The 27,451-nt window shown below is 36.6% G+C and overlaps 1 protein-coding gene across 1 annotated transcript; it reads right to left on the bottom strand.

Moving 5' to 3' along the window:
• Positions 1–889: 889 nt before the first annotated feature.
• On the bottom strand, positions 890–20,514 carry LOC121417037. The gene is made up of 4 exons (XM_041610592.1): positions 20,268–20,514; positions 5,119–5,262; positions 3,318–4,277; positions 890–1,785 (listed from the first exon to the last, which is right to left on the bottom strand). Exons 1-4 carry the CDS (start codon positions 20,470–20,472, stop codon positions 1,667–1,669), a joined length of 1,428 nt encoding a protein of 475 aa, XP_041466526.1. The 5' UTR covers positions 20,473–20,514; the 3' UTR covers positions 890–1,666.
• Between the last annotated feature and the right edge of the window lie 6,937 nt (positions 20,515–27,451).

Genomic DNA, 27,451 nt, shown 5'->3' with positions numbered 1-27,451 from the left:
TAATGATAAAAATAATACTTAATGATGATGATAATAATAACAATAATGATAAGAATAATAATGATAATAATAATATTAGTAGTAATAATAATGATAGTGATAATAACAATAATAATAATAATGATAATAAAGATAAGAACGATGATAATAATGATCATTATAATAATAAAATATCACAGATGATTATCATCATCATAATCTTCATCATCAACATAATATAAAATAATAATAATAATTAATTATAATAATCAATAATAATAAAAAAAAAAATCATCGATCGAAGTGAGAGGGTTCGAACCTGCAACCGCTAGTTTCGAGGCGCCGCTCCCAACTAATTAGCTATTTCTGCATTGCAGCCATGTCGTGGTCTTCTCTTCTCTAAGTATATATCCCCTGGTATTGCGCAATGCCCGAACGTACGCCGCGCTACATTGTTTCTGGTGACGATAATGTCGAAACGGTGATCCGACGAAATTGAGTTCCTTTTCCGCAGAATCATGCATTTTTCAAGAAAGAGTGATGCAAGTACTTGCTTGAAAATATTCTTAAGACATTTCAACGATTCATTTTGATTCTAGGTAAGTTAAGCTTCTTTAAACTCGGATCATTTCTGTCGCCACTGTTCACATATGCTTCCGCAGCGATGAGCGGATCGCGCCATCGCCCTGCCGCCCTGGCTAGCCGTCCGGCCGTACTGTACTAGGCCGTACGCCTTCACAATTAGCCGCTGAGTGTACTGAACGCGAAGGTTCGGGAAAGGCCCCCCCCCCCCCCCGGTTGTCCCAACATACCCTTTTGGCCAAACCGGGGGGGGGGCTTTGGACGAATCTTCGCGTTAGTGTCAACACCCCCTAACGCGACAGCACCCATCCTTTCGGCATAAGCCCCAGGGTTTATGATCTGGGTCTGTAAATTAGGCGTAGATCCATTTACATGTAGGTCGACGAGTATAACTGTCAGTGGACCAAGGACTAGATCTTCTCTCGGTCAATAATGGCAATGAAGTTTTAGCCAGGAATAAAAGAGTCAGACATCGAAAATGTCTAAATCGATAAAGAGTCTAGATCTTGGTTTAGAACAGAAGCTTTACTTTATAGGTCTAGATACATTGAGATTACATCGCTAGGCTAGATCTAGACCTTATTTAGATACATGATGCCTTGCCCCGGGGACCTCGATACGTCTTCAGACAGTACGTGTTTGGGCTGCCGCAGTAACATGATGCCATGAATGCTGTCGCACAGCACTGAGTCTTGTTGGACTAGATCTAGACCTAGTGCATGAGATTATGAAATTGTGTTAAAATCAAATGAAATAACATTCAGAAATAAAAAGATGCATTTTTTTGTGGGGGGGCAGCAGACATTCGAACAAAAAGTAGAGAAACCTGAAATTCAGAAAGCGAGGACCAGAAGCGACCAATGTTACCTAGGGCCGTCTTATGCTTTTTTTTAAATAGAATTAAAGGATGTCATGCTATTCTTTTTTATGAAGGTTTTCACATTTCAGCTCCCACTCAAACCTCTCCCCCTATACATACGGTCATGAAAAAGATCAACTCTCATTATTGTTTTCTCTTTCCTTTTACAAACAGGTTGAGTTTGAAGAAAAAGAAAAACAGTAGAGATCTACCTATATGGTTAAAGATGATGATCATACACTTAACTCAAAGTTCGGCTGGTTTCTCAAACACAGCAAGTGGTAGCATTAGAACAAAGATCAAGATTGGTACACCACCAAGAAACTTGAATATTGCATCGTACGAGAAGACTCCGCCAACAACACCTGCGGTATGGAAAAGATGTGGTTTAAAATAATGTTAATTATCCTTGTTTATAAATCACTTTACTACTTACTTTATCGAAGGGGTGTGTAAAAGAATTGTAATCAAACTGTTCAATGTTAGACCAATACAATACGAACATTCTGGACTTGCGCTTTATTTGTTTTGTGTAAATGCAGCTCATCCTGTAACGTACCTCTGGCGAAGTTCGTGCAGACTCCACCCCATTTCACTACCGCTACACTACCCTCCACCTACCTGAACTTCGGGACGGTGAACTCGATCGGATATTCCGAGTGACAAAGGTGGGATGGAAATGTTATTTATTGTAAAAATTATAGAAAAAAATACGAGAAAGTAAAATAGCTTAATTTCTTATTCTTCACCCGTATTTCACTCTGTGTCCATCCTCCGGTTATCCTCGAATTTGGTGATTTGGGCCAGTATCTTTTTCCTCACGCGTATTATTCACGGCTGATTTCAAAACATCACATGCGATCGGTTTGACCTGCGATTTTACTTTCTCGTTATATTCTTTTCTACAATCTTTACAATAAATAACATTTCCATCCCACCTTTGTCACTTAGAATATCGGGTCGAGTCCCGAAGTTCGGGTAGGTGGAACGTAGTGTAGCGGTAGTGAAGTGGAGTGGACTCTGCACGAATTCGCCCGAGGTACCTGTAATGGGGCTGGGATTCTTTAAGTGCTCTTCAGAGGATGATAATTACCCTGGCTTATCTTGGCCTTATTAGAAGATGCGCTATCTGTTATATACCCTGTACGCAGATTCGAGCCCGACCAATCACATTCACGCATGATCAAGCCTGATCAAGACCAAATTAAGTCCGGTCAAGCCAGTCTTATAAATGCCAGTCAAGTTTAACTCAACTGGGAACCAATAATTTGATCGCGTTGATACTGGTTGGTGTTTCATAAATTTGTTTGTAGATTACGGCAAGTGATGGTGACCCATTTTTATAAACTAGATCAATACAAATAGAAATCTGGCGCGTATCATTAACCACAAGAAAAGATCACCAGTCTTTTGTAAAGTCGCTCTGTGGACAGCTTTATGAAACAGCCATCAGGGACCCGCAACACAAAGCTTAGAGATGATTAAAGAACATTTCTACGATTGATTGCATAGGCTACAATGTACATTCAATCGTAAAACTCGAGCGTACGATTGATCCTTCACCTTTAAGTTAGAGGACCTTTTCTCTTTATTAAGCAAAAAAGATACTATATTCAAAATGCAGACAATGAGATTCATTTTAAGCCTACTTCTTCATGTATACAAGTTAAAATTTTGTGATAAAGGCCTACATGATTTCTTGCTAAATTAACATAAGACACTCGCCTGTACATCATGATTGATGAATATCTGAAAAATTATTACTATTTTCTTACCGATTAGCAGGTACTAACATGCTACAGTAAATTTTAGTACGCATCGACAAAATGATTGACGATGTGGTGAACGAGAAAGACAATATGGTCTTTTAAAAAAAAATATCTGTTCATAGCATTACCTGATAGGTAACCACCGAGAAAGGTACCGAAACCAAAGAATACACCGTTGACTGCTAATGCTACATCAAAGCTTCCAGGAGACGCTCTCTTCTTAATTGATAGAAGGATAAAGACAGACAGTCCGCCAAGACTTAAATCAGATATACACGAAGTAAGTATTATTACATAGTAGTTGCGAAAGAAAGCATCACACAAAATAGAAACGGAATTCATAAGCGCAGCACCGATGCACAGGGTGATTGGATCAGCGAGGCGACCGGAGAGGGCGCCTCCCAAGAGTCTTCCTATGAAGTTTCCTACTGATGCGTAGAAAGTCACCAGTATCGTAGCACGGATCGAATAACCTCTCTGGATTGCACTGGGTACCAGAAAAGAATGCCAACCGCAGGAGACGATTCCAAACGTGGCGGAAGCAAGAAATAAGAAAATAAAAACAGGGTCCCTGTAAAAATCTGACCGGTAAAAACTATCATGTAATCTCGCAAAGGTTTGCCTTGCACTCGTTTCATTTTCACGAGATTCCATTTCCATTCCGTTGACTAATGAAGAGTATGTTGAAGATTCACCAGCAGCTGCCAGATTGCGGTGTGCACCTCTAGGGCATAATGGAGTGTTGTCTTCTTCCTCGCTTGAACAGTTGTTTACTAAACTTTCATCAGAAACTCCACTATGCTCAAGTTCTTGGTAAATCGCGCTTAGGTTCACCGGTCGACTTCCGGTCAAGGGTAGTCTTACGGCCACCGCACAAGGGACTATGTGAGCCATCAGGCAACTTAGAATGAGTATGCCTCCTCTCCAACCGTAAAATTCATCCAAGAGCTCAGCTAGAAGTGGTAAAAGAAACATACCCAAGCCAAAGCCGCTCGTGCCAAATCCGATCAACAGGTAGAAGTTCTGCTCGCTGATCAGTTGACTTAAGGTGAGTGTTGCCGATATGCCAACTATGCAATACCCCAGGCCTGTCAAAGTGGCGAAAAAAAATAGTCGCGGTAGATTTCGTTATTAAATCGGTCGGCCAACCTTACCAAGGCTAGCTAGAGAAGCTATACCGGATAAAATGTTAATTAGACCTGGTATGAAAAATATGAAAAACAGAATTTAGTTTAAAACAAGTGAGAAAACAAAATGGAAACTAGGCTTTCCGATCTTTATCCAGGAAGGGGAGTGGAAACATTTTCCACGGTTGTTTTCAGCTTTATGCCCCTAAAGTCTGGACGAAGTCTGAAGGGGGGGTTTTAAGCGTTACCCCTGTCTGTTCTTCAGTCCGTCCGTCCTCATCTTGGTTTCTTAACAATCGCTCGAAAAACATTTAATGGATTTTTAAAAAGTTTGGTGTTTAGGTAAATGACACCATAATACACGCTATAGTCCAAAAATACTTGTCTGAAAGTTTAGAAATTGTTTAAGATGTCCCAGGTAAAATCGCTAGATCCACAACACTCACTTAAATTAACACATCCACGTAAAAGAAAACAGACCGGAGTTTGAATATTAACCGTAAGGTTGCATCTTCAATGAAATGGAACAAACTCCCTCTCACGTTATGAAAATTTCCACCAATTGAGTCATTTAAGATGTCCCTTAATACTTATGAGCGCTTTGGGCCATGTGGAGAATCGCGTTATAAATAATGAAAATTATCATTTCTTCTACTATTACTACTTCTACTACTACTACTACCCATAATAATTATAATATGGTTAATATTAATATTATTATTGGTTTTATTATCATTAATATTGCCGATATAATCATTACTAATAATATTATGAAAGATTCCACCACAAATTCTCATCTTACCAGAAATTGATAAATAAACGGCGATCAAAGCATTGTTGGTAGCCAAAGCTGTTAGCATGACCCCAAGAGAAATGAAAATGGACCCTCCAATCAAGAGGGGACGTCGAGTCCAATGTACACCATGGAGGGCAATAAACAGCGGAGCTAGATATTTGAGAAAATAGACAAAAAAATCGATTTAAACCATTGATATATATTTTTATGAAAACAATGGATAGAGTGCATTGTATATTTTGTTTTGTAAGAGTATGTATTGAACTCATTCAGTTCAAAATCATACGTAAAACAAAAGTAATATAATATCAACAAAACACTGTTCACTAAATAAAAAAAAATATCCATAATACAAAAAAATTGTACACACAAAAAATACAGAATATAGCATTCGAGTCATCTAGAACAAAGTACATACTTAGTCTGTAGAAAGAAAAAAAATACAGACATAACAAAAAAGAATTTATAGCGACGCAATTGAACTAAATGAGTAATAGAAGTAAAATACCCTCCCATCCCAATTGCCCCCCCCCCCCCCACATCCCATCCAAGCCCAGGGATCGCGGCCTGCTTCCCTTCCCTTCAACCATAGCTACCCTCCATGTCAATCTGCATTCTATGCCTCAACCATGATCTAACTTGTGCACCTGAATCTTTACTCCAAATGCAAAAGAGCCACTCCGGCCTCCAATCACACCCCTCCGAGAGAGAGGTAAGAGACCCGTCCCTCCAGAAGCGGGATCAATTTACCCGAGAGCGCGCCATAGCTCCATCTGGAGCGAACAGCGTATATTTACTTTATATATATATATATATATATATATATATATATATATATATACATATATATTTACTATATATATATATAATCTTCACTCAAGAATGAACCACAATGCACCCAAAAGATACAAAGCCCACCCCAAAATGACCGCCCCGACCCGCTCCAGGAGGAGTGCAACAATAGAGACCAGACCATCTCCCTCGCATTTGGAGGGTTTAATAACTGTATGCTTGAACTTTTTTAGCCCCAGCATCCCTAACAAATAAACTTGTCCCATTTTCTGAAATGGTTTGTATATTTACCTCTCTGTTTAGCTAGTTTTCTTTCTTCTAGTCTATATTCTTGTATTTCTTTTTCTTAATATGGTTGAGGGTCGGTGGATCTTTTGTGTTTCTACTATTCTTTAAAATCATATAATTAATTAGGATTACTACATGTATGTGATTTTATAATTGAGCATCTCCTTAGTTGCACCTTCCACGCCAAAGTGTAAACCTTTTTTATCCATATTTGTAATGATAGGGAGTTGAAGCATGTTTCCACATTCTTTCCATATAGTTTTTATCTTATCAGTTGAAAAAAATATATGATCATAGGTTTCTTCTTCTTTAAATCATCAGTTGTCATTTTAAATAAAATATTTTATGTGTATAATATATTGTGTATATTTTATGTTAAAATTCTCTTAGTCTACTGTTCAGAGCCGATTTTCGTGGTCTTAGAAAAATACTAGTATCATATTTTTTTTTGTTATGTTATATTTTTCATCAAGATTTTTAAATGCTTGGGGTATATCCGATTTCATACTAACAAGAGTATCATACATTCTTTTTTATGTGATGTCTTGGAAGTCAAAAATCCTGCCTTTTAATTGAAAATCCAAAATTAACTCACTATGTATGGACTTTGACCCTCTTTTTCAGCGAGTCCTTCCAAACGTATGGAATTTTATCAAAGATTTCGAGTATCTTTTCTATTTCTAAACGATCCAAACCCACTTTTGAAAGGTCGAGATAGACTTCATCTTCCCCTCTTTATCTACAATATGCATGATATGATGGAGTTTATAAATTTTCTTCAAAAACAGCTTTTCATTATATGTTTGTCCTTTCAAACGGATGAACCTATTATTGAAAATAATCTAATTTCTTTTATTCTTCTCTTCTTTAAGTAAAAACAATTCCTTATTAAACCATAATCTAACATTTCTGTATGAAATTCCGGCAATTCAAATCCTATCAAATTCATTGTGAGGTTACTATAAAAAAAAAATTAGCAATCCTCCCATACCGTGTGCTATGTATCTGAAATATTGTTTCTCTTTATTTTGGCTCTCCCATTATAAGTCTCTTAATCCACATAATTCTTTGTGTAATGAATAACTGAAAATCTGTCATTTTTAGACCAGCATTATCATAATCTAAATAAACAATATCTCTTTTAATTTCATCTTTACCACCCCATAAAAATCCAAAGAGCAATGTATTAAGATCCTCTATTGCCATGTCGGGATAATGATAAGAGAAGAAATGTATATCAATTTAGATAGTACAAAATACAATAGAAACTGAAAAAGGTCAGGCATGCCTGTATTGCACTTAACAGTGCATGTGCTAATCATAATTTATGATTGTGCCCTATCCAGTATTTTTTAGCATTGAAAAAGAAAAAAAAATCAATGATAGGCCTATATCTTTGAAAATACATAATAGAAGCAAAGAATGTCGTTGACATGCACGTCTTGTCATTTACAGTGGGTGTGAGACGAGCGGCTGACTCGGAATGAAAAAGACCACGCCCATCTGCGCATACATTCGTAATTCCGAAGCTTCGTTATTCCGAAGGTTCGGATATTCCGAAGGCTCGTTATTCCGAAGGTTCGTATTTTCGAAGGTTCGTTAGCCCGAGAACGAAATGAGGATCGTATTTGAAGGTTCTTTAGTCCGAAAACGAAGTGAGGTTCGTAATTCCGAAGGTTGAACTAAATGATTAACTAACCTTATTTCGTTTTCGGCCTAACGAACCTTCGGAACAACGAACCTTATTTCGTTTTCGGATTAACGAACCTTCGGAACATCGAACCTTATTTCGTTTTCGGATTATCGAACCTTCGGAACAGTGGCGTACTGTGGGTCACCAGCAAAAATTTTGAGTCACCTAGTGAGCGCGCTTTGCGCGCTCAGTGGCTAGGTATGCTGACCTAACAGAGACATTTTTAGGACAGTGTCATTAAACGGATGTATGTCACTGGTCACATAATGCGAGCGATCTGAAAATTTGGGATATGAAAAGGGGCATTATAAGCAATTTTTTTAATCATGAGATGTACTAATCTCTCTAAAAAAAAAAAACAATGCGAGAGCGAGCTGAAAATTTTGCATATATTAACCAAAAACGGACATTTTGAGGACTTTATTTTAGGAATCTATTAAGAGTATTCATATCTCACCAAAGTAATCTAATGCGAGTGCCAAGCGCTAGCTGATTTTGTTAGAATTTCATGCATCCAAACACAAGTCATAAAGCACTTGTAGTCATTTTAATCATGATTAACATGCGCATCATACTAATCAAATATTGCGAGTGCGAAGCGCGAGCTGAAAATTTTTGAAATTTAGACCTGAAGAGAGACATTTTAGGACTTGTTTGTAGGATTAACGAAGACCATAAGTATTTTACTATCCAAATGAAGTGAGCGCGAAGCGCGAGCTGAGATTTTTATTGACCCAAAACATGGATATTTTAGGGTCTATTTTTTAAAAGAATCCAATAAGAGTACACATATCTCACCAGTCGTCTAATGCGAGCGCCAAGCGCATGCTGATTTTGTTAGAATTACACCTTTAAGACATACCTTATGTAGTCATTGTAGTCATGATAATCATACGCATCTCACAAGTCAAATATTGCTAGTGCGAGCTGAAAAATTGGGAAATTCAATCCTGAAGAGGGGCATTCTAAGGCTTGTTTGTAGGAATTCAAGTAGACCATGCATATTTCACTAACCAAATGATGCGAACGCAAGCTGATTGTTTTTTTTTTTATATTCAGATCAGAAAAAAGGGACATTTTAAGAACTGATTTTAGGAATTCATTAAGAGCAGACATATCTCACTAATTTCTTCCTTCCCAGTACGTTTCTCTCACATTCACCTTCTTTTTCTCCTTTTCCCCCTTTTTTGGGGGCCAGCCGACTGGGGGGGGGGCACGTGCCCCCATGCCCCACCCGTGGTTACGCCACTACTTCGGAATAACGCCTCTAATGTTGGGGTTAACGAACCCTTTTACGTTCTCGGATTAACGAACATTGAGGTATTATATGCAATTTACGTGCTTCGGAATTACAAACCTCCGGAATAAAGAAACTTCAGAATTACGAAGTGTAACCGCCCATCTGTATTGGCTTAACCTTTTCTAATCAAATGATTTTTTTTATTGACGGATCACAAATCACGCCAAGCCAGAATGAATATTTACTTGCAAGACTACAAATTATGTATGCTTGAGGAAATTCCTGTAAATGGCTATTTGTATTCCTCTTATTGGAATTGTCTTGGTTTTGTCACACCTGTTCCTATGCATATAAAATAGAAATTCCTACAAAGAAATGCAAGAAAATATTGCATTCATATAGGTTGCTTGACACTGTCGTGCCTTCAGCCATTTTGGGTGTGAAGAAAGAAAAAAGGGTCAAATTACAACAAAAAAACATTGCCTTCTATCAATTAGACAAGCTCGGTCTTAGGGCTAGGCCTAAAATAAAAATGAAAATAATAAAGGATACAACGATTTGTAACTTTTGTTGCAGTCTTTGTTTCTTTCTCTGACTCCAATGTTTTTCAACCACAGAGATCACATCCAGATGATGAATATCCATTAAATCATCACGCGCTAACCTATCGCCCGAAAAACAAACAATCAGAATGCGTTATTTTGAATAGACTAGAGGCAGATTTTGTAAGGGGGTATAATGTATAGCTTTGCCCAAATTGCTAGATCGTTTGCATGAATGAGTGAACATTAGTATATTAATATCCATTTAAGCAGTGGCCGCGTACCGTAAAAACGTAAAAATGACCATAATATGATAGTGATTTTTTGCATGGTCAGCCCAATCCCCCCCCCCCACTTTGATATTAAACGTTCCATGGCCCCTGTTAAGGATGAACTTTTTATTGTACGAAGGGAATAATGGTTCTTTTGCGTCTTGAAGTAGGCCCTTCTTACAGGACCCCCTCCCCCTGCCTTCAGCTCGCGCCGTGTCGTTTATACAGTGCGTCCCAGAAAATACGAAACCGAGATTTAGTGCTGATTTATCATAACTTAATCATAAATAAAATAGACAAATAACCTACCAATGTAAAGCTTAGAATCTCCTCTTTCATCTGATACTACTTAAATTATTCCTCATTCACGCATGAATGAGCAAAAACAATTCAAAGAAAGGATGCCAAAAACTCATTTGGCGGGGGTATCTAAATTTCAAAAAGAAAGTCACATGACTAAAATGTTCAATATCTGCTCTTTTTGATACCTTAAACACAAAAAATGGTCAAGAAGTAAAAAAGTTATTATCCCTGGAAATGATGCTTGTATTTCCATAATTTCATTAAATAAACGTGTTTTCACCAGTTTCCCACAGGAGCTATCGCACGGTAACAAAAGAGTTAATGCATGGCTGATTGTCAACAAAACGGAGCGTCGAGTGAGTTTAAACGCCAGCCTGTAAAAACCTCTTCATTTTATGAAATTATTGAAATTCAAGCCTTATTTAAAATAACCAGAACTTTGTCATTCCTTGATCTTTTTCTGTAATTGAGGTATCAAATTAAAAAGCAGATATTGAACTTTTAAAAAATGTGGTTTTCTTTTTAAAACCCAGATACAGCCCGCCAAGTGACTTTTTTTAATCCCCTTTTCAAATTGATTTTGCCCAGTCATGCTAGAACAAGAATTAATTTAAGTAATTTCAGACGAAAGAGGAGATTTTAAGCTTTAAAATGGTAGGTCATTTGTCTATTGTGTTCGTGATTATGTTATGATAAATCTCGGTTTCGTTTTTTGTGGGACGCACTGTATAATACGCGAAAATATGTGGAAATTACGGAGAGCCAAATCCCAAGGGGAAAGGCCTATTTTTCAATTTAAAAGGTACATAGGGATTTTCTTTCACAAAATATTATCGACATCAACACCAAGTCACACCTTCATTTTAACCATGTACTTTGGCTTCCCTAAATCAATAGTTTTGTGTTGGGATCGGTAATTATAATTCAGAAGGGAAGCGTAATGAAGAAACTTTGAGGAAAGTTATGCAGTTCAAATTACAGGGTGTTTAATCATCAGTTACAGTTTACAATTCGAAATACAAGAAGTTTCAGATGTAACAGGAGACGATGAATATAAAATAATTTAGAAGTATCAGATTGTGAAGTTCAGATAATATTTGATGGACGTCTAAGTCTTGAAGTCAGTTTATCTGGATGAGTGTCCACACTAGACCCACTGGGTCTATAGTATTCTACTGTATTCTCTCTCTCTAATAATCAATAAGTCTTTTTTATATCATTTGTTTTGGAGGTGTAACTATTTAAGGTGGGGGATGTAAACTTGTTCTAATTGGTCTACAGGTAACTGTCTATCAAACTTTCTCTGGTATAAGGGATGTGGTGATGCTATGTGTAAGTGTATGGGGCTGTAATTGTGTCATACTTCGTAGAACTTATGTTCCTTTAAAGGTATTGTTTAACTTTGTGAGCAGCCGATTTTAAAAATTCTCAAACCAAGTTGAAACATGTGTACAAGTGCATGTATTAGAACTCATAAACCCTGTAAACAACCATTATTGAGAATAAAAAGCTAAAACTACAAGGCAAACCCTGATTTTGTAAATAGGCGTCTTATAGACACCTAAATAGTACACATAAGTGTATGGGATGAAATTAAGATGGTGTTTCCAGTCACTTTATATTTCAATTTTTGAAGCACTAAATAATCATTTTCGAACGCAATTTTTTCTGGGCTTCATTTTTGTAACATATCACAGACACAGGTGACAAGTGTGACCTTCTAGACCAGATTTTTAAAAGTCAAACCAATGTTAACCAATCACAGCTAACGTCACTGAGGGTTGGTCTGTTTTTTGGTCAAGGTTAAGGAGTTAAATGGTTTGAGATTTGGGGATTCTTAGATGACATTGGGGGAGTTTGTAAACAAGTGAGGTAAATGACTGAAAGGATCAGGAAGTTTAATACATACTACATAACAATAGTACTATGCGGCTTCGGGCTCATGAACTGGGGAGCGTTTCATGAAAGGACTTGTCAAACGTTTTATCCGGCAAGTCCTGTTTTATCCGACAGTTACTATAGTAACAGTGCTTCTCAACCAATCAGAATCCAGGAAAGTTGTCAGCTCTGACAACTTGTCGGACGAAAATATTGATGAAACGCCCCCTGGAGTTTGTGTGTATTAGCCCTGTACTTGTCTCTCCGCTAAGATTAGTGCCTTTTTCAACACGTACTGTGTGTATGGAAGAGATCAGTTTGAAAAGTGTAATGAATTATCATTTTTATGTTTTTGTACACGTTTCCGCGGCCCCTGCATCGTACCTATACCGGGCGATTCCACACTAGAACTTCAAAAATATCATAAATTTCAACATGCTTTCAATAAGTCATAAGTAGTGTGATATTTTACTATGATACCTAAATTTTATGAAAATTATGAGTTTTAACCAAAAGTGAAGACAGATATAGTTTTAATTGGGGGGAACAATGGAATTTTAAATTTTCAATAATTTTGCTAATTAAATAGTCAAGTACAAACACAGCCTCAAACAATTATTTGCAAAGCACGAGAAGATTGAAAATATTGCAGGTCAATAGAATAATATATCATTGAATGTTCCAAATAATATCTACCACATTTTCATGATCCATAATAGGGGCAGCCCTGATTTTTCCGAACCTATTTTTGGCAATGTCCCACACGACACATGACAATGCAAAAGTTTTTCCTACAATTTTATTTTTGATGATGCAATTTCATAAAATCAGTTTCTCTTTCTTTGACTCATGGGTGATCGATTTATTCCATGAGGATCTAATTACTGCCCTTCATTTTTCAATTGTTGTCCTATTAAACGTTGTCCCGTACGACACAGCGTGTGTCGTACGGGACATGTCCCGTACGACACCCAATATATAATGCATTTAATTGCAGGATTTGGATTCAGAAACCATAAATAGTAGGCATATTTAAATTCATTTAATTGATTTAACATAAAGTGAACCGAAAAAGTACTTTGTTTATCTCCACAGAACATGAAATAGGTGATTCTAAACATTTTAATTGATTTCATGTAGGCTTATTTTTTTGTGAATCCCTTCAGCTAAACTGGTGATTTTCACTGATCAGAGCAGGTTAATTTCTTTTCATTGAGCATGAAAAGACAACCTTTATAATTATTTCAACCTAGCCTGGAAGATGACTTCCTCTTGCATGCTAATGTGGAATTATTATAAGATGTAAAAAAAATACATATCAATCATCATGATCATCTATGTGGACTTCCCTTGATGATCACTATTTTTTTATATACAGTATTGAAACTCCTTACTTTCTTTCAAGTTGTAAAAAAAATCTGGAAAATAAGACAAACCATGATAGTTTCATGAAATGCAGATGGGTTCGAAAAAGTAGAACCGCATTTCTTTAGAAAAAAATATTTGTGGAATTACAAGTTGCAGTTGTGACATACATCATGTAGATATACATTTTATATAAAAAATGATAACATTTCAGCCCCATAATTTACACAAAGTTTCATTCATTAATTGTTTAAATATTGTTTGGAAATCGTCAATCAATTCACTAAAATATAACTTCACACAAAACCTCAAATTTTTTAGCTCGTAAAAATGCTGTGAACACTTGTACATTTCCCATTATGAAAATTTTTTAACATATTGCCCCCGATTGTATATATCATATTGAGGTTACTTAATTATATTTTTCCTGAATGACTACTCAATTAAAAGATTTATCATAAAAAATGAAGAATTTAGGGGCAATTCTCCTTCTGATTGATAAAAAGTTATTTTCTTATATTCAGGCTGCCCAGCACAACGCGCAAGTGCCTGTACAACACACAAGTGTCCCGTACGACACATTATTTTGTTTATGATACATGTATATTGACAGAAATATTCAGCTAATAGCGGTTTCTAACCTAATGAATGTCTTAGTTTGATAGGATTATCATTATCATCAGCCAAATAATTTGATTGAAGAAGTCAAAGAGACATAAAGTAAGAAAGTTTGGCTTCAATTTAGAGATGTCCCGTACGACACATTTTGAATGTCCCGTACGCCACAATGTTCTCGAAAATTATATTTTGCTTTATTTATTCATGAATGTTTATTTCGCTTTCTTTTATAGATGTGTTTGTTCTTGGGTAATTGAATGTCAATTTGAGGTCAGTTTCTATGAAATTTATCTGCCCAACTCACAGACTTTTGGATACAAACTTGAGGTTTTTAAAAAAAACACACTTTTTGTACGTCCGTACGACACATTACTCTTTTAAATATGTATTATACAGGATGTGAATTCAAGTCATGTTAAGTTTTTGTTTTTCTAACACTCTGCTAGTACTTGATGATTATCTATATAGTCTAGGAGCCAGGGGGCTTTATTCATAATTTTTGGTGGGGAAGGTTTGACAAGCTTATCCGGGGTAAAATTGTGCGCTGATTCCAAAAATGCCACTCTTATTGACCGTACTCACGCCATTTTGGTCATTTTGGCCAAATTTTGGCCAAAAATGACCATTTTGACCACTCTTCGGAAAATGGTCCCTTAACAGACTGCTTTTGTAGCCACATGCAATTAAAAGGGTCTATCTTAAGTAAAAATGCACACAAATTCCAGATAAAGTGCTTTCATTTGCCAAATCACAATAGCAGTGGTCATTTTGGCCATAATTTGGCCAAAAATGACAATTTTCATGATTTTTTGGCCGAAATGTGTTACAAATATTGATCAGAGCTACGACTGGATGTTTTTAGAAATCCACATTTATTTTCAAAATGTGCGCTGGATCATAACCATCAACCTCATGTAATTTATTCCGTCAGTTTTGACCTATGAGGGTCATTTTGGGTACTTTAGACATAACTGACCATTCGCGCAATTTGCATTATTAACTGTTCAAATAGGCAGGAAATTGAGGTCTTCAGCATGTTTTTTCTTCTTCCCTTATAAAATGAGAATGCATTTAAATGTCCTTCAAGTGTAAAATTTTATGCTGATTCCAAATATATCATTCATAATAACCCTATTTAATAGCTTGTGGTAATTTTGACCACTTATGGCCCTCAAAATGGCCAATGACATCAGTTCATTTTACCCCCAAATACTTCGAACGTTACCAGAACCATTACAAGGTGTGCTGCGACACCTAACATTGGTGTGTTAATCCTTTAAATTGAACATCTCACAAAGTATTTTGACCTTATGTAATTTATTCCATCAGTTTTGACCTATGAGGGTCATTTGGGGTACTTTATACATAACTGACCCTTTACGAAGTTTTGCATAATAAAGTGCACATATACATGTAGGCAGGAATTTGAGGTCTCATAGCGTGTTTTATCTTCTTCCCAATATAAAATGCAAATGCGTTCAAAAATCCATCTTGTGTAGAATTTTATGCAGATTCCAAATATGTCAGTCTTATTGACCCTTTTCAATAGCTTATGGTTATTTTGGCCACTTATGGCCCTTAAAATGACCAATGACATCAGATCATTTTACCCCCAAATACTTCGAACGTTACCAGAATAGTTACAAGGGTGTGTTGCGACACCTAACATTGGGGTGTGTTAATCCTTTAAATTGAACATCTCAAAATTATTTTGACCTCATTCCATCAGTTTTGACCTATGAGGGTCATTTTGGGTACTTTAGACATAACTGACCATTCGCACATAGGCAGGAATTTGAGGTCTTCAGTGTGTTTTATCTTCTTCCCTTATAAAATGGTAATACATTTAAATGTCCATCTTGTATAGAATATTATGCTGATTCTAAATATATCAGTCTTAATGACCCTACTGAACACCTAATGGTCATTTTGGCCACTTATGGCCATAAAAATGACCAATAACATCAGTTCAATTTATCCAAAATACCTCAATGTTACCAGAATCGTTACCAGGATGTGCTGTGACATCGAACATTGGTGTATTAATCCTTTAAAATGAACATTTCTAAAGTATTTTGACCTCATGTAATTTATATCATTAGTTTTGACTTTTGACCATTTTGGGTAACTGACCATTCGTGCAATTTTGCATAATAACTGTGCAAATCGGCAGGAATTTGAGGTCTTCAGTGTGCTTTATCTTCCTCCTTTATAAAATGGGAATGATGCATATGTCGTTCTTGTGTAGAATTTCAAGCTGATTCGCAATATGTCAGTCTTAATGACCCCATTTAACAGATTATGGTCATTTTGGCCACTTTTTGGCCCCAAATGACCAATACCATCTGTTCAATACTTCAATTTATCCAATAATACTTTGAATGTTACTATAATCGTTACAAGGGTGTGCTGTGACACCTAACACTGGTGTATTAATCATTTAAATTGAGTGTCCCAAAAATATTTTTGACAACCTTGGTCATTTTGGCCAGATTGTCCCCTGCCCAATGTGTATACTAAATTAGCCTATAGTGAACATAGTGAGGAGACAATTCAGGATTGTGTTAATATTAGCATCAATTATTGTTAAATTGGAAAAGTTTGAAAGCTTTGGGGTGAAAATCAATGCAATGATTCCATATAAATCAGTGTTATTGGCCGAACTATTGGACTTTGTGGTAATTTTGATCAACTTTCCTCAATAATTTCTCGTGACCACATTTATTTGATTTAAAAAAAAGCTCAAATGTTGCTTAATATTATTTTCAGCTTGAGCTACTACACCAATAATCAAGAGTTTAATGAATGTGATAAAAACCTTTACATCAAGTACACATAAGGTTGTTTGACCATGCACTTTGGTCATTTTCATGATTTTAGGCACATTAACCATTTTGTAATTCATGGAAACGAATTCAAGAATGATGCTACATAACACATATTACAAAAACTTTCTGCACCAGATTAATACAATGATTTAGAATATATCAGTCTTAATGACTACTTAGTGGTCATTTTGGTCCCTACAATTAGCAATGACAATTACATGTATCAAAAGTATTCCAATATTCTTGCTCTATATTTTTGTAAGATTTGTTGTATCAATCATTTTCAATGACAAATTATTTAATTCAATATGATATTACTAATAGTACATAATCAAAATGTGACCACTTTGGCCACTTTGACCGTTTATCCAATGTGTGAATTTTGAAATAAACATGACTTAGCAGCAATTGTAGGTCTATGAACATGATGAAATGCGTAATCCCTTTTCATGGGAAATATTAAAGGCTCACCTTGAGTAAAAATTGTGCCAAATATCATGTGACTGTCTACTGTGGCCCCTTTGATCACTGTATGTTCCTAAATAGCCAGAATTATTTTCCTTCTTTAAAGTCAAATTGTACTGAGAATCATTACAAAGCAAAATAGGTCACAGTGAAGTTCACAAAGAGTTTTGACTATCATTCATTTTTACAATCTTTGTTTTTTCTTGTACAGTGATTCACAAAGCTCACATTGGCATGATTGGTGAGCAGCAAACTTACCCTTAATTCTTTTGAAGACGTACTGGGTAATAAAATACATTCTCTATATGAAGATATTCTCTGTGCCGAATTTTGGTCACTCTTTAACAATTTAGGGCAAGTTTTCCACTTTCAACTTTACCAATCATGTCAATGTGAGGTTTGTGAAACATTACACAAAATGGCAAAGGTAATAAAAATGCACCAAGGTTAAATCTATTCGTGAAATCCACGTTGACCAATAGCTTTATAATGACGCACCTTTGAGTTCAGGATTAGTGCCTTCCTCTAGAATATAGTTATCTGTATAATTTAAATAAAAAAAGGAGGGAATGGTGTTATGGCTACTCAATTGACCACACAATGACCAAATGGTGAGGTATTTGGCACAATTTTTTTTACTCAAGGTGAGCTTTTAATATTTCCAATCGAAAGGGATTGAACGCATTTCCACAGTTGCTCCTGTCATGTTTATTTACAAAAGTCATACATGCGATAGATAGTCAAATTGGCCAAATTGGTTTCAAAATTTTTGATAATGTGCTATTAGTCATATCATATTGAAATCAATAATTGATATAATACATCTTATTAACAATACGGAGCGACGACAACATTTGAATCCTCTTTGATACATGCAAATGTGATTGGTCATTGTCGGGACCAAAAGCGACCAAAATGACCACTAGCTCATAAATGGTCATTAAGACTAATATATTTGGAATCATTAATCTACATTAATCTAGAAAAGTGTCTTAAAATAACATGTAAATGATGCTAAAGTGTCTCATTCCTGAATTTACTGCCATAAACATTTACTGTGTGGTCAAGGTGGCTAAAATCATGTAAATGACCACAGTGCCATGGTCAAACAACCTTATGTATGCACGATGTAAAGGATTTTATCACAATTATCGACACTCTTCACCGATTATTGGTAGCTCATGCTGATAATGATACTGACCAGCATTTGAGCCCTTTTTGACTCATCAAAGCATGCAAGGTCTCTCTCTTAGCTAATCTCTCCACTAATTGGAGATTCCTAGGGTCCATGGTCACTGGTCAATATGAAGGGAAACGTGGTCAAAATGACCACAGGGTCCAATAGTTATGGTCTGTGTGGAATAATTTCATTGATTTCTACCAAGAAGCTTTCAAACTTCCCCATTTAACAATAATTGATGCTAATATTAACGCAATCCAAAATTTCTCCTCACCATGTTCGATATCACCTGAATTAACATACACAATGAGAAGGGCTGGCCGGGGTCAAGGTGGCCAAAATGACCAAGGTAGTCAACTTTGGGGATGCTCAATTTTAAGGATTCATTCACCAGTGTTGGGTATTACAGCACACCCTTGTTAAGATTCTGGTAACTTTCGAAGTATTTCTGGATAAATTGAACTGATGTTATTGGCCATTTTAAGGGCCATAAGTGGCCAAAATAACCTAAAGCTGTTAAATAGGGTCATTAAGACTGATATATTTGGAATCAGCATCACATTTTACATAATATAAACTTTTGAATGCATTTCCATTTTATATGGGAAGAAGATAAAACACGCTGAAGACCTGAAATTCCTGTCTATGTGCAGTTTATTATATGCAAAACTGCGTGAATGGTCAGTTGTGGCTAAAGTACGCCAAGTAACCCTCATAGGTCAAAACTGATGGAATAAATTGCATGAGGTCAAAATACTTTTGAGATGTTCAATTTCAAGGATTAATACACCAATGTTAGGTGTCACAGTATGCCCTTGTAATGATTCTGGTAACATTCGAAGTATTTTTGGATAGATTGAACTGATGTCATTGGTCATTTTGAGGGTCATAAGTGGCCAAAATGACCTTAAACTGTTAAATAGGGTCATTTAGACTGATATATTTGGAATCAGCATAAAATTTTACACATGAAGGACATTTAAATGCATTCTCATTTTATAAGGGAAGAAGAAAAAACATGCTGAAGACCTCAATTTCCTGCCTATTTGAACAGTTAATAATGCAAATTGCGCGAATGGTCAGTTATGTCTAAAGTACCCAAAATGACCCTCATAGGTCAAAACTGACGGAATAAATTACATGAGGTTGATGGTTATGATCCAGCGCACATTTTGAAAATAAATGTGGATTTCTAAAAACATCCAGTCGAAGCTCTGATCAATATTTGTAACACATTTCGGCCAAAAAATCATGAAAATTGTCATTTTTGGCCAAATTATGGCCAAAATGACCACTGCTATTGTGATTTGGCAAATGAAAGCACTTTATCTGGAATCTGTGTGCATTTTTACTTAAGATAGACCCTTTTAATTGCATGTGGCTACAAAAGCAGTCTGTTAAGGGACCATTTTCCAAAGAGTGGTCAAAATGGTCATTTTTGGCCAAAATTTGGCCAAAATGACCAAAATGGCGTGAGTACAGTCAATAAGAGTGGCATTTTTTGAATCAGCGCACAATTTTACCCCGGATAAGCTTGTCAAACCTTCCCCACCAAAAATTCTGAATAAAGCCCCCTGGCTCCTAGACTGGATGATCATCTATAGTTACTGGAATATTTTTAGTTTTTTTCTTCTAAAAAACTGTAAAATGTTCTCTAAATGTCCCGTACGACACGTATGGAATCACCCTACCTGGAAAGTAGCACAAGGCGTTAAAAAGACCAAGCGCAACCCCGATGTCTTTGGAGGTTGTTCCCAGACTGTTGGAGATGTCTTTAAGGTAGATCCCGATAGATTTAACAATGCCAACTTGAGTAAATGATAATAGGAAGATGAGGAGCACAAGGGGGACACTCCGGTGGATTGCCGTCCTCAAGGGCTGGTTTGTCATGTCCATCTTGAGACGTTGTCTGTCTTAAACAGAGCTCCAATTTAGATTCAGATCAAACTTAAAGGTAAAAAGTATTTTGCAGCAAAAAATAATGGTTATTTCATGCGGAAGTCTTTAAAAGCAAGGTTAAAGGTCACATATTTATCATAGATCTATTTCTGGCACATTGAAATCAACTTATCTTTGTGAAAACATGAAATCTTAGCTGAAAACCGATACTTCTGATGATCACTTACACATAAAGGCATATGTGGGACAGTGTGTTAATATTGCTTGAACAATACCAAGCATTTTTGGCATTCCGTGCTCATTTGGCTAATTTATCAGCAATTACACATTTTCCCCTGAGCAAATTGGCACACATTTTTATTCATACATACAAAAAACTTCGGTGGTCATTTTTTAGGATTCTGTTCGAACTTATTTGGAGGCGATACCAAAAGTGGTATTTATCTCAGTGGCCTTGATGAGACATTGGTTCTGTCATACGAAAACTTCCTATTGATTTAGATCAGTATTAAAGTGAATTTCATCTCGAAAAATTAAACTCAAATTCCTCTCAAAGAGATTAAATCAAAGTCAATATTAAATAAAAACATGAAGAATCTCTATGAAGTACATGTACAACAAAACTAATCAAATTCATCTAACAATATGGATCAAACTCAAATTTATCCTTAAGATATACATTATAATAAAATTAAATTTGTTCTCAACGATTCATATTAAATTAATCCAAAGAATCCAGATAGTATTTAATTTAAATTCATTTCTAACTATATGATATAGATCAAACTAAGACCTATTATGTCCCAAACGAGCTGTTATATCAAATTCGAACTGAAATTCATCTAAAATTTTGAAATTAAAAGTAACGATATTTGAGATCAGGCTTGAATTTAGCACAGATCCGTTTGCATTTCCATGGTACCGTGTTCCAGAAAAAGTAGCACACTCTACTATGTCAGTAACTGAATGTTAATATTACTTGCACCTACACAATGTATAACGTTCCAAAGTTAAAATGAAATCCATGTCACTTTCACGAAATTTGGCACAGAGTTTAGCACCTATGTATATATTCCAATTTGCAAAAAATAACATGGGTACATGTGTTATATTGTTTTGCTATCGGGATATGAAGTTCACCCAATATGAAGTTCTCGAGAATATTGCAATAAAAAAAACCTCATGAGATTGCTACGTTTGAATTTCAACCTGGATTACTTGAAATCCATGATAATTTCTTTCAATTTTACAGATTAATTCAGAATTGTATACCAAATGGAGAATTCGTTCATATTGTTATTCGTTTACAATTTTGAGAATGGCTGCACATTCTGTTTCTGTTTGAGGTAACTCCCGTAGGAACTCGGCAGGACAGCATTTTTTGCTGGTAAACGCCAAGCTGGTATATAACCAATTACCTTGGAAACATTTTACGTGTAGGTTAATCAGTCATAGTGGCTGACGTAATAGACGACAGATATCACTCTTGGGCCTTTTTATCAAAGTGGAGACAATGGCAGAGTTGGAATTCGAACTCACTAACCTTGCGATTATGAGTCCAATGCTCTAACCACTGGACCACACGACCCGTCAATCCATTCAATTCATAAAAGAAATTGTGCCAAAGGATCACAAAAACATGTGTCAAAACTTTAAAAATTTATATAAAAACAAATTTGGGAAGTACAATAAATGCTGCACTTTTTTCCGAACTGTAAACTTAAGATAACAAGGGTTGCTAATAAAATCAAGATAGACACTTTCCATCGGGGCACTCGCATGGAGATCTTTCGTGGGATGCCTCTCAGAACGGTTCGCTTTCTTGTTTTACAAGTTGCAAGCCTGGCTATGCAGATGTCATCCGACATGCCGTATCGTTAGTAGTGAGTACTAGCGATCCCAGCATGCCCTGCTGAAGGGGATCGTGACTAAGCTGGATTGTTTAATGTCTTAGTGATTCAAGAATCACCAATAGCATCACTCTCATCCTTCTCTATGAAGATAACTCATTTTATATAAAGGTGGAAGAGTTCCCTGTTTGTCCACAAAAATTTCCCTCTGTTAGGTGGAGAATCAGAGTCTCTTCATCCGGCTCTTTCTTGTCCGTTGCGGAGGGGCTCGAGAACTTGGTTTGGTTCCGCTTGATCTAGACTGAGTTGTTAAAAGGTGGTCCTTCTGTCACCTCAGCTGGGTCAACAGAGATACTTCAGATCTCAATTAGTTGGGCCTTGTTGACAGATATTTCCATGCGCATGGCAAGGAAAGGTTCTTCAAGAGCGACGTTTGAGACCCTTTGGCCTTGGCTTGATGGCACAACATCATCTACTCAATCAACATGGTGTACTAAAATATATTTATCTTTAGGTAGATACCTTCTGTACTCATGTTCCTCTGGGGTCAGTCCTTCAATAGAGCGGCCCCAGAGATTCAGAAGAAGAGGTAGATCCGATTCAGGAGTATACACAATGCCGACGCTCCTCACCGGGGGACACTTCTAGAGGTTCTACGTTAGGATCTACGATTGAAGATTTTTATGAATCTTCTCATTGTATGATTGGTAGGTCTTCACCATTCATAGTAAAGATATCATTTGGGATGTCAATATTGCCATTGGGTTTTCGTAATAAGTCAACGCAAAACATCTCATCTGCGATCGGAGCTAGATGAATCTATTCGCTGAGTATTTTGGTATTCCGATTGAGGTTGAGGTTGATAGGCCCTATCACAACGCTGGAGGATGGGGCGACCGAGGCTCGAGGTGATTAAATAGCCTATCAGATATAATGGTGAAAGCTGTCGCAGTGTCTAAAATGGATGTAATGGACTCTTTGCCAACTGTCAACTCAACGATCAATGTTGAAGTAGACACAATTCAACAAACGGCAACTTCGACCTTTTGATCTTTAACCTCACCTGAAATATCTGGTGGCCATGGCGGATTCCTTCAAGGGCCTTTTGTCACCATGGAGGTTTCAAGGCTCACAAAACTTGATTGCGAGTCCGGTGGCCATGGTTGTTCACGGTCTTTCTTAGCTTGGCTGTATTTTAATGTAACGGGAATGGTGGAAGCGAGGATCTCTGATCGGATCAGGGAATTCCCATCTCGTCGGATCCCTTTCCATTTCCCTTCTCGAAGGTTACAGTCCATGCTTGTCCATTGTGTGCAGGCGATCTACAAATGGGGCAGGCGCTACTCCAAGGCAGATCCGTGATCGCAGCGAACATATAAACCATCTTGGAGGCCCTCACTGTATTCTCATCTTCCAGAGCACTAATTCTAGCCTCAAGGCTAGAATTTACCTTTGTTGCAGCTTCCTGAGGAGATACCATCTGTACTCTTAGCTCATTCTTGTCATCTTCTACTGAGAGCTGTTTCACTTCTTTCCCCAGTCTAGGGCCATGCGCATGCATGGTCTTCTGGGTGAACTGAAACCATTATTTTGTTCTTCTTCATTGCCTCATATAACGTCCTAGGTCGAGAAGTCAGAAACATGACGCCCTGCAACATTATTTTGGGCACCCTAGCAGTACCTTGCAAATACAAGTTCTTGGACGAACTTGTCGGTTAGGCATAACAAAGGCCTGAAATGTGAGGGTCCTAAGCCTATCTGCCCATTTAATCAACTCTTTTGGGACATAATGGGTCTTGGTTTGATCAATATATATATCACATAGCTAGAAATGAATTCAAATTGAATACTATCTGGATTCTTTGGATTGAATTAATATAAATCTTCGAGAACAAATTTCATTTTATTATAAAGTATATCTTAAGGATACATTTGAGTATGATCCATATTGTTAGATGAATTTGATTAAAGAGTTTTGTTCTACATGTATTTCATAGAGATTCTACATGTGTTTCTTTACGATTGACTTTGATTTTATCTCTTCGGAGAGGAATTTGAGTTTTACCTGATCTTTCGAGATGGGAAGTTTTTGTATGACAGAACCAATGTCTCATCAAGGCTACTGAGATAAATACCACTTTTGGTATCGATCTCCAAATGAGTTTGAACAGAATCCTATAAAATGACCACCGAAGTTTTTTGTATGTATGAATAAAAATGTGTGCCAATAGGTGAGGAGATATCGTTAATATTACACACCTTCAAGCAAACATGAGATATTCCACATTATATGTAGCATCAATTACATTTGTGGCCCGGTTTGACCTTTTACATTTATAACCTTAAATTGACCTTTAATTGCCATGGAAAAATTTTAAATGCCTAGTGATTAATATATGTACATTGTATTATGAATTTGACTTAATTCGATATCGAATTCGTCAAGATGCCAAAGTAGCACCGGTCGGATTTTAGTAAGCACACCCTCAGCTTAACCTTTGCCAATAAACTCACATAGTATCCATTTTTTTATTTCAAACATATGTTCTATATCATATGTATTATTTACATTTGTAATGTAATTTGGCATTTTATGAATTTAAATGGCCTATAACTTTCCTATGCGTAATATAAATGTCCAGTGATCCATAAAGTTACATTTTTCATTAGCTTTACTTTCATTCCAAACATGACATAATCATTCCTTCAAATATGAAATTTATATTTAAGAGGTATGTGAAAAAGTGGGCGTGGCCTGGGACGTCAATACAAACATGCCCAAGGGTGCCCAAGCGGCACCCGTCGGATTATTGAAGTAGACATCCATACTAAAATTTCCAGAAAAAAATCGCAGTCATACACAACTTGACGGCCATGCAATGATCTTGATCATAATTATCTACCCGACTACAAATATCTCCCCCCCCCCCCCATAAAACTCTAAAAAAAAATATTAGCGTCCCGCTGAATACTTGCCGGCTAGATGCAGCAAATCAACAAGGGCTTGCATAGCAGTGCCGATCAGTACGAACAGCCAATTAAGCTTTATTTCATTTTCAATTTTTTTTCATCAAAAACAAAACTCCGAACCAAAACAATAGGTAAATCAATTTTGTATTTAAGCTTTTGAAAAAAAATGAGGCAAAAGGCTTTAAAAAAATATTTCTTTCAACCAAAAATTAAAATTTCCAGGCGGCGGCTTTTTGATATTCTGAAATCGGCGTTGCCGATGGCGGAGTACAGAGAATGTTTGGAAAAGAATGAATAAAATCACTTTTAAGTCGTCGCCAATATTGTGGAGGAGCCGTCACAAATACACTCACGTTGTCACACAGTAACTAACAATTAGAGGAAAGGTTGGCCTACCTTATAATAACCTCTTGCTCCGATCCCCAGTCAACTCAGCTTGTACACACATTCACATACTTCTGCTACCAGCGAGGGTAATATGGAGAGTGGTGGCTTGTGTGCATCGGCGTTTCGTGTATCAAGCTTCTTCATGGAGTGTCGTCTGCTACAAAACTACCGTTCAAAGCTACCCCCTCCCTCCCCTTACGCCATAACGTAACCCACTACCGATGGAGGCATTTCGTAATCCATGAAGGCTGTACTCGTGGACCCAAACACTTCCCGACTCCAAGTTCAAGTAGCCAGTGTTGATACCAGGAGATGTAGGCCCACATTTAATTCCTGTTAACGTTTTCACACACTCCTATTGTGCGCTTTTTATTCAATCATTCACGACGCATAGGCGGATTCAGAGGGCCAAGGTGGTCACCCCCTCCCACTCCCATCGGAGGAAAAGGGGGACAGAAAGAAAAAAAAAGAACAGAGGTGAAAAGAGAGGAGATAAAAGGGGAAACATAAGATGAGAAAGAAGAATAAATCAATGAGATGAGGGGAAGACTCGGAAAATAATTTTTAAAATCTTTCATGACACTCTATACAATATTCTCTCGCGCTTCGCGCTTGCGTTGTCTTTTAGGTGATTTCCATATCTCGATCAATGTGGAGCTTAATAAAACAAAATTTGAGATCAATATAAAAAACACGTTTCAGTTTGAAAATTCAGCTTTCATTAGTATGTTTAATTTACAAATTGATTTGTAAAAACGTGCTCTGCTTTATGGCCTAAATGTTAACATTTTCTGCTCGCGCGCGCGCTCGCAATATTTGATTTGTCAGGTACCTTTTAGTTTCCTGTATTCCATAAAGATCTCCAAATATCCCTATTCAGGTCAGATTGTCAAAACGTATCAGCTAGCGCTGTACGATCGCATTTTTATTGGTGCGTTATGTATTTCTTAATATTAATTCTTTACCAAACTACTTAAAGTCCAAAATTCATGACAGTTTACAAATAAAAAAAATCGGTTCGCCATTCGCGCTCGCATTGATTGTTGAAAAAATATCAACTCATGCATTTTATTCATAGGTACAAAAGTGCCTTAAATTTTCAGTTTTCAGGCCATAATATGAATAGATTTCGCACTATCATTAGGCTTATTAGATTAATGAACTAATCTGATAAATCGAACTGTCCCCATTTTCGGAATGGAATATCGACACTTTTTATCTTGCGCTTAGGAAAAGAAATAAGATAGTCATCATTTTCAACATGTTCAAACGATGACATAATTTTTTAGAATGTCCCGGTCCTTGGTCAAAACTTTTTATATTAATGAAATATACAAGCTTATTTCAACTGTTGTCCGTATCTACATCACATTTTTTCTCCAAAGTGCTTGCAAAACAGAGCTTAGATTGACCCTTTCTCAGATCGGAATATCAAATATTTTGAGCTTGCGCTTCGCGCTAGCTTTATTGATTTTTATAATAAAAAAGGGATTCATTCAGACACGCAGCTTGTTTACTATTTAAATCATTACCCAGTTAAAGATCACAATATTAAAAATTTTCTGATCGCGCTTTTTGCTCGCACTATTGAGTAAGGCTTAATAAATGATTATATGTTTACATTAATTTATAAGAATAAAGCTTACAAGTTACCCTTCGGACTACCTCTTCAAACAAACAAAAATCAACTTCGAGCAGCCGATCGGGGAAAGTTTGGCTGAACCCCCCTCCATTAGCGAAGGACGGATCCGCCCCTGATGACGTGTCAT

Source organism: Lytechinus variegatus, chromosome 6 (assembly GCF_018143015.1).
Source record: "Lytechinus variegatus isolate NC3 chromosome 6, Lvar_3.0, whole genome shotgun sequence".
Classification (NCBI taxonomy): domain Eukaryota; kingdom Metazoa; phylum Echinodermata; class Echinoidea; order Temnopleuroida; family Toxopneustidae; genus Lytechinus; species Lytechinus variegatus.
The sequence above is the reverse complement of the archived record's forward strand: the minus strand, read 5'-3'. Positions and strand labels throughout refer to the sequence as shown.